Raw genomic sequence first — 15,173 nt, 5'->3', positions numbered from 1 at the left:
AGGAGGGGAGAGGGAGAGCGCTCTATAAATATTATTATTCTCAATACATAGATGAAGCAAGTGAGATTTTGCAGTTGAAATCAAGGACCGGATGCAGCCCTCTGTCTGTTTCTGTGTGGGCTTTACCAAAGAGACAAGCATGGATTTATAATTTCCTGGCACAAGTCAAAAAATACGATTTCACAACATAGCAGGATGTCAGGAAGCCCTACAGCGGAGTCCTCAGGTGGTGTTCTGGTGACCTGATCACGTGCACACTATCTGTGGTTGTGGGTGTGCTGTGGTACAGCACTTAGGGGTGACCTGCAGACTCTGCCCTGCTAAACAGGAAGTGTCTACTGCCCAGCGCTGTACAGAAAATGCTCCAGGAGGGGAAGGCAGGAGGACTGCCAGGAACTCGGGCCAGCCCCCAGGCTTGCTGTGTGGCAAGACCTTGCCTCAAAAAAAAAAAAAAAAAAAAAAAAAAAAAAAAAAAAAGGAGAAGAAAAGAGCAAAGAAAAAGAAAATCCTGCTGGATTCAGCCCACGCTTCACCCTCTCAGGCCCTTGCTGACCAGAGGCCATCGCAGAAGTCCAGCATCCAGCGGGGCAGAGGATTCCTACAGCAGCGGCTGGGACTCCCCTCTCTTAGCTCTGCCCCTCTGCCACTTCCCTTGGGCATTTCCGATGTTGGGCAACGGGGCTGCACACATGTGCAAGTCCACCCTGAGACTTCCTTTCTTTTCTGCACCCTGACAGCTTTGCCACACAGCCTTCCTCTGCGCATTTCTGCAGATGCTGGTGCATTAATCATGGGACATGTGGGAGCAAGAAAGAAAACCTGCTTGTTCTTTAACAAAGGGAGGAGACGATACCTCACACCCGGGGGCATCCAGCAAGCCCAGCCCCTGGGAAGGAAGGACTGACTTCTACAGACCTCAGAATTTGTCCAGCAGCATTCTCTGTGCAACCCCTTGTCCCTTTTTTTTCTCAACATCTGGATTGTCCCCATGCATAAAAATGCCCTCTGTCACTCACTTTATTTCTCCAATAGGACTTTGCCTTCCTTGTGACTCCTGGACACTCTCATTACCCCTCCTCGCTGGAAACCTTCTAAAATGCATGTGATATGGGTGACCACAAAGAAATTTTATAACATATAAATGTGGATATAACCCATTTGTGACTTAAAATCTTCAGTAATTTTCTCTTTCATCTTTATTCTCCTGTCTTGGGAGGCTATAGTATGGAGTCAGGAGCTATGACAGCTATCTTGCCATCATGAGGTATCACTCAGGAAGAAATCCACAGTACTAAGGATGTTAAAGTGGCAAGATTAAAATACACATAGTTCTTGATTTTACTATTCAGACAGGACTTAACCATTACTAATCACCTCAAAAATGCTCACAAAGTGTGCTAGAAATGACCTTGATGGTTTAAGTCATTGATAAGTATAAGTGTTTACTAGATAAAATTGATTCTATTTGGAACAAGGCATTGGTAATAATTTTTAGGACAACTGCCCTTACCTCTGTCTCTGAATCAGTCTTCATGTATTTATCCAAAATACTCTCCAATCTTAATTAAAATTTTCTGAAGACTGAAAACCTTGCTGGGCTAGAATCCTGTAAAACAGCTTGTACAATCTGGTGATCAGGGGACTGGTCTTGACCTTGGTGGCTGTGTGGAGAGTGCTTGGTCCCATACAGTTGTCTGACCTTCTCTTTCTCCTTTTCCTCTGTGTGTCTTGCTGGTTTGTGTCTCTTTCCTCTTCATCTATGCCTGTCATTTCTCACTATAGAATCTTCTCACCTCAACATTTCCCTGGTCTTTATCTTGACAGCTCAAAGGAGAAGGTCCTCAGCACCCAATCCACAAGTTTTGGTGCTGAGGGAGCTGAACCTCTGCTGAACCATAGAGAGGTTGGAGGTTGAACAAAACACTCAAGCACACCTCCTTCTGAAGCCACTCCCCCAGTGTCCGTGCATTCATGTGGTCATTGTGAACCACGGGGAGCTTTTGTTTCCTGCTTTGTCACTCAATCCGTCAGTTCCTTTAACTTTTCCCAGCCCCCTTGGTATATTATCTTCAGCTGCCCAAGAGCAGTCACTGTCTCCAGGAGATCACAACTCAGAAGCACAGCTGGAGAGGATCATCCAGGTGAGAGGCTGGAGTCTGGGCCCTGGGGAGTTTAACAGGGGTGAGCTCCACCGACCAGCAGGTGGGCTCCAGGAACACTCTGGAGTGAACTGCAGGGAAAGCAAGAGGGAAAAGTGAGTATAGAAAACCCACAGCATTCTCTCTGTGATGTTTTTCTGTGAAGGAAAGGACTTGTTTGGAAGCTAAAAATAATGTAAAATTGAAGACTAATTTTTTTAAGATGAAGAAGTTGTAGAACCTATTGATTGGGGTGCTGATGGGAATGCTGGAATAGAGAGCTGGCAGGGAAGCTTTTGAGCAAAGAGGATGGGCTAAGGTTTGGAGGCTGAGCGGAGTGTAGGTCTTGGCCAGGATACTCATTTGCTCGTCATGGAGGCCAAGCCACACAGCCGAGGACAGGGAACAGGCAGGCAGGGCGGTGGGCTGTCATGAAGTGGCTCCAGCTTTGAGGAGAAGGCTGATGGATGTGAGACTGGTTCTCACGGGCTCTGTGGGCACTATTTAGCTTTATCCACTGGAGAACTGCAAACTCAGGCCCCTTCCTCTCTGGAAGGCTGCTTTCTCTTGTCATTTGGTGTTGAGGACACTTAGTAGGTCTGAGCTCCTGGAAATCAGAAGTCAGCGAGAATGTGGTAAAGTGGTTGCTGGCCAGGAGAGTCTCAAAAAACGGCAGCCACCATGACTTGCTTTCATTCTGGGCCAATTTTTCTCTCCCAAATCCTGGTGGAGATATATTCCACAGCTTTCCTCTCTGACATGTCCTAAGCTGGTGTTGCAAAATCTTCCTTATTCACTGTATTTACATTCCCACCATGCCTCAGAGATTCTGGAGAATAGTCCTCAGCTGCAGTGGCAGGTGGAGGCAGGCCAGGGGACATTTCACGTTGTTTCTGAGATTGGAACACGGAGCCTCGGTAGGAATGTGAGCCACAGGGAAAATAAAAAATTGTCTAATAGGCACTTTAAGAAAGTGAAGGATAAACTAATGAAATGAATCTCACTCCCTTCTCTTATTAAATATTTACAGATGTGATAAACCCATATGATTATTTCAACAGGCGGTCAATGCCAAAATGGTTGAGATAGTGTACATTATTTCCTTCATGCATGCTACTTTCACACTAGGTCTTTCAATCTGAAGGGCATTCACTCTGACAGCCACATGTCAAGTGCACAAAGCCCCAGGGGATGAGCAGCACTGTATGGATGGTTCAACTGCAGAGTTGGTGACACACAGGGTAGGCTCAGAAACAGAACTTTGCTGGAGCTGCACTAAACTGTGAAGTGACTTCAAGCAATTAATTTAAATATTCTGCTTCCTGGGCTGCTCAAAGGGCAGGAAGAAAGGAACAGGGGGAAAGGGAAAGAGGAAGAGAAGGCAGGAAGTAGGAGGCAGGGAGGGGAAATACGAAAACCCCTAATGTTACTCAGTACGTACTGTGCCAACCTGTAACTCATTCCTGATGATGTTAACGCAGTGAAGCCCAAAAAAATTGAGGAAGCCCGCTGCAAAGATGAGAAAGGGGGATGACCCTTTGCACGAGTCTGGCCTATATTTGGCATGTTTTATCACACAAAATATCAGACCTAGCTCATGTGTCATGCTACTCTTAAATGTTCTGAGCCAATGAACTGGATAGCAAAGCACACCCATCCATCTGCTAAGATCACTGCAGAGAAGAAGGGCATTGTTGCCTCTATGACAGAAGTAAGGGACCTTTTATGACCCCTAAGAGCAGGAAGCAGCATCTGAGATGGGGAAATTTGGATGTTGTAGTTTTCGTGCAAAGAGTCGTGGGTGGAGGTTTGAGCTCATGACTCTGGTCACTGAAGCTTTCTACCACTAACTTCCTCGCACTCTTAGACCTTTGCTCCTTCTAAAGGTTGTGGCAAAATGTGCGTGACACAGGTTTCTTTCTCAGTGTGCAGTGCAGTGGCATTCAGTGCATTGAAAATGTTTTGCAACCACATCTAGAAAATCCATACCCATCAAGCAAAAATCCTTGTTCTTCCCCCAGACCTTGATACCCACCAGTCTGGATGTAGTGAAATCAGAACAGTATGTGGCACTCTGTGTTGGATTTTTCATATAATGTTTTCAATGTTCATCAGTAGCAAGTACCTGTGCTTTATTCATTTTAATGACTTCAAAATATTGGGAAATACCACATTTTCCGTTTTGGTTGATGGACAGCTAGGTTGCTCCCATTTTCTTTCTATTGTGAAGAGTGCTACTATCAATGCCTGTGTACAATTTTTGTTGGCCCACCTCTTTTCTCTGCACACCTGTTGCTCAATAGTTTCCCCTTGGAAGGCACGGATCTTCCTTAGACAGGTAATCTCCCAGCAAGTGCACGGTAGCAATTGCAGGAGCGTGCAGTACGCTGTTAGGCACAGGGGACTGAGGTGAGTTTGTTCTACCTGGTTAGTGTGTGCCTGGGGAAAGTGCTGGGTGCTGAGTAAAGACAGCGAGAAACTGCATGCAGGTCCTTAACTAAAACGTGCCAACTGCCAAACACTTTCAGGTGTGCAGAAGATGACAACCAACTCCTCTCTCCCCGTGAACGGGTCTGCGGGGACTCTGACTGTACCCACTAGCTACATCATCCTGGACGCCTTCTCTTACACCACATTTGCAGTCACCTTTGTCCTGGGCATGCTGGGCAATGGTCTTGTGATCTGGGTGGCTGGATTCCGCATGAAACGCACCGTCACCACCCTCTGTTACCTGAACTTGGCCTTCGCTGACTTCTCTTTCACCGCCACCCTACCTTTCCTCGCCATCCGGCAGGCCTGGGGAGGAGCCTGGCCTTTAGGTTGGTTCCTGTGCAAGTTCATCTTTACCATAGTGGACATAAACCTGTTTGGAAGCGTCTTCCTGATCGCTCTCATTGCCCTGGACCGCTGCATCTGTGTGCGGCATCCGGTGTGGGCCCAGAACCACCGCACTGTGAGTCTGGCCAAGAAGGTGATCGTGGTGGTGTGGATATGTGCGCTGCTCCTTACCTTGCAGGTTATCATTCGTGTGACTACAGTGACAGTTGCACCTGGAAAAGTAGCCTGCGCCTTTGACTTTTCGCCCTGGACCACAGACCCTCAAGAGAGGCTGAAAGTAGCTGTCGCCATACAGACCGTCCGAGGAATCCTCCGGTTCGTCATTGGCTTCAGCTTGCCCATGTCCACTGTTGCCATCTGCTATGGGCTCATTGCCAACAAGATGTACAAGCAAGGTCTGCTCCAATCCAGCCGTCCCTTGCGGGTCCTCTCTTTTGTCGTCATCGCCTTCCTTCTCTGCTGGTGCCCTTTTCAGGTGGTGGCTCTCATGGCCACCATCAATATCCGAGAAGTCTTGACAGGAATGCGTGAAGATCTTAAAATCGCGGCGATAGCCACAAGTTCCCTGGCCTACTTCAACAGCTGTCTCAACCCAATGCTGTATGTCTTCATGGGCCGGGACTTCCGAGAGAGACTGATCCACTCCCTGCCCGCCAGTCTGGAGAGGGCACTGACGGAGGACTCAGGCCAGACCAGCGATTTGCCAGCCAACTCTGCTACACCTTCTGCAGAGGTCCAGATACAGGCAACGTGAGGTGGGGGTCAGGGATGCTTCTGTGTTCCCAGATCCAGCTTCTTCTCATCTGGAGCTAAGCTGGACTGAAAGCATTCCCCACTCTGCTGAGCATTAGACACTCAACTTCTTTGTGCGCCCCCGCTTCGAAGAGAAGAAACAGACTTGAGGCTACTGTTGATGTCTTTGATTTGGGGATTTCAGGTTGGGGTGACAAAAGTGAGAAAAGATAGGGAGCTCATGCACCCCCATTCACTGTCAATGGTCCTGATCATAATAATTATGGGAGAGCATAATACAATGAATCCTATTAGTTCTTCCCAGGAAAATGAAGGTGAGAGAAACAGAAACTCTAATAAAAGAAGTACTTTCTCAATAGCTCAGCTTATATCAATAAGTAAGTGAAAACAGAACACCATAGAGATACCAGCCAAAGACCTCTAGTTCCTAAAATTGCCCAATCTGTAGCATTACAAAACTTGGAAACTCAATTATCCTCCCCATCACATTTCTGTTTTCACTTTTTACCTCCAAATGTGGCTGGCACAGAATTAATCCAGTACCTGGTGCTTGCTGTCCTTGTTTCCCGTGTGACCAACTCAGGGTACAACTCAGACATCTGCCTCAACTTCCTTATAAGCTACTTGCACAAGGTCCTTAAATATGGAACAGAGTTTGTGTGGAGTTAGGTAACGTGGAACATGTTCTGGTCAGTCACAGATCATGGGAAAGCATTCAGGTGAACTCCAGAAACCTTTGTTCCTAAACATTCATCTTCCTTCCCTATTCCTCCCCTCCAGGTTTTTTTTTCCTTTTGCAATTCAGAGACTCTGTCCCTTGCTATCCCTTGGTCTCCTTTTCTAACCAAGCCAAACATTTATGATAACACCAAAATGAATGCTGTGCCAGCTGTGAAGGAATCATTTAGACACCACAGCATTCTACCGTTATCAGCATAGAGAAAAGAAAGGAGAGCTGTGAGTAGGAGACGTTGGAGAAGAAGCCTAGGAGTGTCCAGCATCTGCAGATACCACATCATGTACTTTGGCGAAAGTTTGGATGATGGTGGGTGTTTTCTTCCCAGTCCCAGGGGAGATTCCTGAGTTTGATTACATGATGTGGCCTCAGGAATCAATCACTTCTCTGCGGTCCTGGATGGCCTTTCTGTGTATCCCCCAGCAAATGCCTCAGCCTTGCATTGCAGCATCCAATACATTTATTTAATGTCCCCAACCCTGGCTCTTCTGGAAGGCATCAACTGATCCTCACCTTCCTTCTACACACGAAAGCCTTCAATAAATGTTATTTTAACTAAATCTATTGCTCTGTGTCTCTTTTAGCAATACTCGGGTACTTGCAGATGCATTAACTCTGAATCGCCAGCTTCCTAAGATCAGCTGAGTTCTTCTTCTCTTGACTTGGGAGAAAACAAGAACAGGAACAGGATGTGATAAATGAAGGCCCACTATTGTTTAGGATTCACAGTTCTCATGAAACACTGCCCTCACTTCTGACACCAACTGCAAGTTTGGAAGGGTCTCCAAATGCCCTCGGTTCTCTAATTTGCTATAAAGACTCACAAAGAGAATAGAGCAAACGATCTGAACAAACGAGAGGGGAGAGTCGATGTAGTCCAAGATTACCAAGGCAAAGAAGCCACTTGGCTCCCCTAAGCACAAGGTGTACTCTCTGCAGCTGGCTTCCTTTAAATGCCCTTGTGTTCTTCTTCCAAAAAGTGGGTGAAACTCAGGCTAGCTTTATTGAGTTTCTGTCAATTAGCTGCAACTAAGGATCCTATCCTGAGATTCCCATGTTACATGTCAGAGGAGAGACAGGGTGGTGCCTGCAACCGAGGCTGACACAATGAAAGGCAGGAAAGAGGCATGCATGGGGGCAGGTATGATCCTCCACAGGACTGCCTGGGGCACCTCCTACTTTTGGTGACACAGCAAACAGAAAAGAAAGCAGACTATGAGGTAGGGTCAAGAGGAAGGTCAAATGATAGCCCTGTCCAGTCCCATATCCTGACAATTCCCAGATCACCTCTCAACAGTGGTATTGTGGAAAACAAGCACATCTAGGGGAGATGAGAAGAACGGGTGATCTCCCATCACACAATCTGCCCCGGAATCCTGACTTCTCTTCTCATGAGCTCTGTGACTTGAGGCAAATTGATTATTTGTTTTCAGCATAAATACTGGTCCCCTCAGGAAAGAGATGGCATAATGCATTAAAATTAATCAGATAAAAAGAGTTTAATCAGCAGGATGTGGTGGTGCACACCTGTAATCCCAGAGTTGAGGAGACTGAGGCAGGAGGGTTGTTATAAATTTGACACCAGCCAGGACTCCATGGTGAGTCCTAATCCAAACTGAACTACACACATCTTGATCCTGTCTCAAGAAAAAGAGAGAGAGACAAACAGATAGAGAGAGAGAGAGAAACAGAGACAGATAGACAGAGACAGAGACAGAAAGACAGAGAGGCAGAGAGGGAGATTAATGAAGATATAGGAGGGCTGACAATTGACGATGTGAATTAGTGATGCACCCAGGATATCAAGCACTGTAGCACATTAGTTTCCCATGGCTGCTGTACCAAATAACCACAAACCTGTTGGCTTAACACAGCACAAGTCTATTAGCTAAAAGTTTGTGGAAATCAGAAGCCTGAAATGAGACATATAGGGCTGAAATTACACACAAGCGGACCATGCTTCTTCTGGACTCTGGGGAGACTCTGTCTTCTTGCCCTTTCCAGGGCCCAGAGGCCGCCATCTTTCTTTGTTTTTTTCCTCTCTCTCCATCTTCAAAGCCAGCAACGCAGCATATGAAAACTCTCACACTCACCCACAGGGCCCCAGAGGGCTCACAGGGGTGACTGGAGATCATTACCCCCTCAAGCCCTTACCTTTTCCACAGTTGTGGAGTTTCTTTTAGCAGTGAGCCCACCCACAGCCTCCAGGGAGACTCTAGGGAGAAGAGTGGCCATCTTTTGGGAGATCCTTTCTCTGCCTACCACAGGTGCCTTCCATAAACCTACAGGGGCAGGGAAAGGAATGGTTTACAGAACCCAGAGAGAGAGATGGCATTAGGAGGAGCACCCCCAAAGCAGAGGAGGTCCACATGGGGCCAGGGGTGGAACAAGCAGAACTGAAAAAGCAGAGAATGGCTTAAAAGATACCTTGATTACAGCTACAATACTCTCTCCACCTTTCCCTCATTTATTTCTCTAAACTTCAACTAAGCATACAGTGAGATTTTTATACCTATTTCAAAGAGTGGTAATTGTAAAAAAAAAAAAAAAACACCAAGTAAACATTTAACATGGGTCTGGACATAGCACAGACTTAATAAATAATGGCTAGCTTTAATTAATTAGATAACAGAAGTCACTTTGGGTTCTAGGGGCTCTTCCCAGGTAGGAACACCTATGCCCAAAACTTCACTGCTTCTGCTAACAGCTCCCAGGTATCCGTGTCTGCCCCAGACCTCTCTATTTTTTGAGAACCAGATCCTTGCTAATGATGTCATTGAGGTATAATTTATAAGTCAGAAATGCATCTACTTTAAATTTGCAGCTAGTGATTTTTGGTGTGTTTATAGAGTCACACAGCTATCACAACAATCCAGTTTGCTCCATCACCTCCAAGAAATCCCTCACTGACAGTGCAGTCAACCCTTTCCCACCTCAGTGAGATTGCTCCAGGAAACTGAAAATCCACTTTCTGTTGCTGTGGATTTGATAATTCTGAACATTCTACATGAATGGTTTCTTATAAGGTATGGTCTTTTGAATCCCACCCCGTCTCTCTGTCTCTCTCTCTTTCTCTCTCTCTCTCTGTCTCTGTCTGTCTGTCTGTCTCTCTCTCTCTCTCTCTCTCTCTATATATATATAATCTTAATATATATAATCTTTTTGACACATATCCCTGTTATATTAGGTATGTTTTGCTTCTTTTCTTTGCTGAATTGTATTCCTATGTATGAATGTTCCATATTTATGTGTTCACAAGTTGAGCCTTAGACTTGTAAACTGACTGCCTCCTGGACGCTGACCCCCTCCCCAAGGACGTGCCTCCAAGACAACACAGAATTCACCGGTCCTTAGCCCATCCCACCCCAAATCCTTCCCCTCTGTCTCAGTGGAGTTTTCATTCACAGAGATGACCGAGTGATGATAGGAAAAGTCAATGCCATTGGACACAGAAATGGATTACTTACATTTCCTGGGCCACAGGGAAGCCCCAGATTTGGTGTGGAGGCAGAAAAGGAGTGAGAGCAAACCCAAGAGCAGAACACTTGAGATTTCCACGGGAATGTGAAGTGGGGCGAACAGAGTAAGACTGGCTAGTGTGAGTAGTTCCAGTAGCCTATGGGGTGGGGCGGGGGGTGATCTCCAGGCATCTGGTACCTGATCCTGGTGAGATGGTACAAGGAAACACCAATTTAATGTGTTAAAGTTCAAGGAAGGAAGTGGTTGTGAGATCTGGACTCAGAACTGGCTTCTGAAAGGGATGCTTTTAATGCATTATCTTTAGGAATGAGCCCTGAGAGAAATAGTCTCTCCCCGGACCTGCAAACCCCGAAATGTCAAACATACCAAAAGTTAAAGACATACTTAATACACTCTCAGCTTCCCCACCTTAGTCATGACTTTAACACGAAACATACAGCTCCTCTTCCATTCATCCTGGCCTTCCACATCCCATAGTAAACGGAGACACTGCCCACTCCTCCTGCCTCTGAACACAGTGGCCCGCTCACGTGGCCCGCTCCTCTGCCTCGCCATCCTCCCATGTCCCTTACCGTGGCACATGCCCTCTTGTGGCTCTTCCCCTGGAGCTACCCACGGGTCCTAACTCTGTGTGAGAGCTGCAGCAGACACTCCTGGTTTGTCTCCTGTAGTAGAATGCTGCAGAGAATCAGAACCTACTGGGTACATACACATCCTATGTAGAAACAGATTCGTTATAAGGAATTGGGCCGCATGATGCAGGAGAGGAGGCTGACAGGTTCCAAGCTACACACCGTAAGCTGGCAAACTGGAGACTCAGGAGAGCTGCTATTTACTCGCAGTCCAAGTCCAGACACCTGAGGACCAGGAGAGCTGGTGAAGAATCTCCACGGTGAGGCCTGCAAGTCCAAGACCCAGGAAGGACTGATGTTTGAGACTGAGTCTGAGTCTGAAAGCAAGAAAAACTCAGTGTCTCAGTTCGAAAGTGATCAGGCATGAGGAACTGGTGAGGGGTCAACCTTTTCCACCCAGGCCTCCAACTGATTGGATGAGAGTTATGCACACTAGAAAACTCAACCTGCTTTACTCAGCCTACCGATGAAAATGCTAATGTTGTTTTTTTTAAATGCTCTCACAGAAACTCCAGAGATAATGTGCAACCAAGTATCTGGTCACCCTGTGTTCCAGCGAAGTCAGCTCATGAAACTAGCCATCACATCCCCACAACAGCCATTGCCCACTCTGAAGAACTGACCAATGCAGATGTGAAGAGGTGGTGGTGCAGACTCCACAGGGACTGATGCTCAGGTGCTTGGTCCTCATTCTGGACTGGTCTCTGAGTACCTCTTCACCTGGCTACTCATCCATATTTTTATAATATCCTTTTATGATGATCCTGTTGTAGTAGTAAAGTGTTCTCCCAAGCTCCTAGGGATTCTAAGCAAATTGTCAAACTGAGGAAGGAGTCGCAAGGAGCCTGTGATTTGTAACCCAGAAATTCTCCATTTGCAACTGGCATGTGAACTGGAGGACAGGTTTTTGTGACCTGTGGGGGCAGTTCTGACGAGGGGTAGGTATCATCAGAATTGAATTAAATTGTCCTCGGTGCAGAATATGACAAGTCAGCCCCCAAAGTGCAGAGGGCCATGAGACATGGAACTTGTAGGTGAGGGAACTGGTGAATATCTGGAGATCCCAGGGACTCTAACCCACCCCATCTGCCAACACACAGGATGTTTAGAAATCAAGAGGAACCCCAGTTCCTGTTACTCAAGCATCCACAAGTTTACATCCTTTGATGGTTTCTTAGCTGTGTCCGACAATCTCGGAGGACTGAGACATATTCTCAATTGACCACAACTCAGAGAAAACCCAGGGAAATACCAAAATTGAAGTGGGAAGAAAATAGATTAGAGCTGAGAGAATTGCAGGGGTATTAGAAAGTCCCTGATTCCTGAGAATCCAAGGGCTCCAGCCCTCAGAGCCTCCATCTCCACATCTGTAAAGTGAGTATTGTAACAATCTTCCAACCTGGGGTTGGCTACACAATGCAAAGACCACTCTACAGAAGTGAGGAGAAATGAACCATCGCTGCCACTGCGGGACCAAGCATGGGTGGATGGCACAGACTTAAGGGAGAGTGAAAGACACCAGATGCAAATGACAATGCACTGTACTGTTTCATCCACAAGAATCTTAAAACTGGGGCAACCACCACATGCCAATGAGAGGTGGAGCAGTGTTTATTCTGGGAGATCGTGAAGACGCTCTCTTCTTGCTCCAGGTGCTGCTTACACGGCTGCACTGCCACTGTAAACAGTTATTGATTCATTCATGACGTGCACAGTGTTCTCGAATAAAATTTCTACTAATGGACAGACAGACAGAGTGACAGAGAACGAACAAAGGGAGAAAAGAAAGGAAAGAGACAGAAGGGAGAGAGAAAAGAGGAGGCAATACAGGGAGGGATAAAGGAGGAAGAAAGACGGGCCAGGAGCATTTTTGGGCACACAAGAGACATGGGTGAGTTTTACACTTCTACAGCTGAACAGATTGGGTAGGATGAGTTGGCGTAGGAGAAAAAAATCAATTCAGATCTTTCTCTCCCCCCACCACTATCATCTGCACATTCCCAGACCCCAAGTGGAGGCTCAGTGAGACACTGGCTCCATGGACGGCAGTGGCTGGATTCCAAGCACAGCTGTGCAGGTGACTGGACACATGTGGAAGGTGTGGCACCACTGATTAATCCCCTCTGTGATCGGTGGTATTCCCATGGGCTGGGGACAGCCTGGTCTCCCATACCTCAGAACAAGCAGAGGCCACAATTTCTAGGGTGCTGTCTCGTAGGAATCAAATGTTTCACTTCCTTATTCACAGATAGGGACACAGCCTCAGCGATGTGCTAAAATGGTCCTTCAGGTCCCAACAGACAGTGGTGCAAACCTCAGGAACTTTAGGACCCACGTTTAAAAGTTAAGTCTGATAAACTTCAATGAAGTAAGTGATTTTTAAAAAGAGGGGAATGGATTATTAAAATTCTCCACTTCCTGTGTTGTTATACTTTGATGAACAGATGAATCTCAACACACATCTTCACTGTTTTACTTACAGAGACAAAAATATCAATCTGCCCACAAGTAACAGCTACACTTGATCCATGGAATGAGCCACTTTTTAGCTAAACTGAACTCCAAAGAGTGCATTTGTGGCCTGATGTTGAGACACGATTGTTCTCAATGGAATGAGAAGCCCTGGCACTGATTTTTCAAGAAATCATCTCTTTTGTTGCAAGAAACATCATCCTGAAGTTGTACCTGTGTGAGGGTTACAATGCAGAGGATTTTATATCACTATTACGTCCTTTAAAGTCAGTCAGATTTATTTTTCCAGTTATATCCAGACCCACATTCTCTCCCCCCACAGGGTCAGTTTTTAGTCATTTACCAGAATGCCACAGTGTAGACAGCACATGTGGTTTGGATTCTGAAAGAGCCACATTTAAATCCCAGCTCTGTTAGTACTTATGTGGTCTCAGACCAGTCACTTCCTTCTTCTGACATGGACACTTTAACAATTATCTGAGGGAGATCTTGTGGTTAAAGCTCACAAATATGAAGTGAGAAGCCCAGACTTCATCATGAACCATGGCCACTGTTGACTTCAGGGCTGAGGATGGTCTCTCTGTCTCTCTCTCTCCCTGTGTCTCTCCCTCTGTCTCTGTCTCTGTCTCTGTCTCTCTCTCTCTCTCTCCTCTGTCCTCTGAAATCCAGATAAGAGAGAGGTAGCCTGATGTTGACACATAATTGTTGATGATGGAATGAGAATCGCTGGCACTGGTACCTGGATCTCCCATCTGCACAGCCCCACTTCCTTGTTCCATTTTCCTTCAGCAATCATTAGACTGAAGAACCACTCTGCCGACTTCATTCTGAAACCTTTGACCTGGAGTTCTGAGAGGAAAAACTCATTGTCCCAATTTCTTCACAATAGGAAGCTCTATGTGAGCGTCTCTAGGGCAAAGGCCAACAACAGCTTTATCACAACGGGTTTATAGCATCAGTCTGCTAGGGCCACTATAACTCATTACCACAATCTTACTGGCTTAAAACCACAGAAATAAATTATCTCACAGCTGTGGAGACCAGAAGTCTGAAATGAGTAGATCACCAGGGTCAGTTCTTTTGGGGGGATCTGAGCCTCTTTCCCAGCTTCTGGTGGCTATTGGCAACCCTTGACATTCCTTGGTGTTACTGATTTAATTGTGGTCCCCATTTCTATTCCGATATTGAGGTTCTATCCTCGAGTACCTCAGTAAGTATCCTTGCTTGAATTAGAAGCAGCGCAAATGTAATTATTTAAGTTAAGAGGAAGTCACACTGGGGTAGGGTGGCCCCATAATCTAGTATGACTAGTATTGCAATGAAAAGAGGAAATCTGGACGGGAAAAACACCATGTGCACAAGAAGGCAGAGACTGCAGAGACACTTCTACCAGCTAAGTAATGCCAAAGATTGTCAGCCAGTAACCTGAAGCAGAGGTCTGGAACAGATTCTCCAGCAGGGTCAACCTCCATGCAATCTCTTGATCTTGGATTTCCAGCTTGGAGAACTGTGAGACAATGTGTGCCTGTCGCCTGTGGCACTTTTCCCAGCTAATGGTTCTTGGTTACTATGGAAGCCTGGAAAACGAATGCCCTTGGCTTGCATCACTCCGATCTCTGCCTCTGTCTTTGCATCATTCCCTCTTCTGTGTCCCAAGAGTACACCTCTCATTCGATTAAGGTCCCACCCAAAATCCAGAACAAATTCATCCCAGAGGCCTTAGCTTGGTGACGTCTCCAAACATGACCAGAAGCTGAAGCTTCTGGGGTGTCAGGATGTGCAGGTACCTTCGGGGGTCTTCAGTCATTTGAGTGTGTATGAGGATTCATAAGCATCCCATCCTGTAATTGCACCAAGTGTCAGAGGGAGGGAACTGGGACTAAAAGGATGAACCAGTTGGGAGAGGTGGAATCGGGAACAGGTCTTTTGGACTTGCTGCTGAGTCACGCTGGGTCCCTAAGGAGGCTGCACCGATAATAATGGAAGAATGAGCGAATAAATGACGTAACTCAGTTACAAGCAAGCAAAGTTATCTGGTGCAAATGTCTCCTCGGAATACAAAATTACTGATGGGAAAGTTTGGGAGTTCATTAAAGGAGCCACTCGGCAAAAAAATTTAAATAT

General features: G+C 46.3%; 1 protein-coding gene and 1 long non-coding RNA gene across 4 annotated transcripts in view; one reads left to right on the top strand and one right to left on the bottom strand.

Annotated features, from left to right (window-relative positions):
• The window catches only part of LOC101787164 (uncharacterized), a 31,885-nt gene that overhangs the window by 5,727 nt on the left and 10,985 nt on the right, over positions 1-15,173 (bottom strand). For 2 of the 3 annotated variants that reach the window (XR_216205.4, XR_002790096.2), the window contains exon 2: positions 1,511-2,230. This is a non-coding gene — a long non-coding RNA (uncharacterized LOC101787164). Of the gene's footprint in view, positions 1-1,510; positions 2,231-7,992; positions 8,138-15,173 lie in introns of those variants that run through there. The other variant, XR_010048709.1, reaches the window with a different exon arrangement.
• Fpr1 (formyl peptide receptor 1) lies at positions 2,023-7,025 on the top strand. Its single transcript, XM_013147846.3, has 2 exons — positions 2,023-2,141; positions 4,667-7,025. Exon 2 carries the CDS (start codon positions 4,678-4,680, stop codon positions 5,728-5,730), a length of 1,053 nt encoding a protein of 350 aa, XP_013003300.1. The 5' UTR covers positions 2,023-2,141; positions 4,667-4,677; the 3' UTR covers positions 5,731-7,025.

Source organism: Cavia porcellus, unplaced genomic scaffold (genome assembly GCF_034190915.1).
Source record: "Cavia porcellus strain 051 isolate PalLab524CR breed Dunkin Hartley unplaced genomic scaffold, mCavPor4.1 scaffold_7, whole genome shotgun sequence".
NCBI lineage: Eukaryota > Metazoa > Chordata > Mammalia > Rodentia > Caviidae > Cavia > Cavia porcellus.
This window is presented reverse-complemented; position numbering and strand designations above follow the sequence as displayed.

Bases quoted from the DNA above. Each gene is read 5' to 3' on its own strand.
- Fpr1 (XM_013147846.3), top strand. From the start codon at position 4,678: ATGACAACCAACTCCTCTCTCCCCGTGAACGGGTCTGCGGGGACTCTG.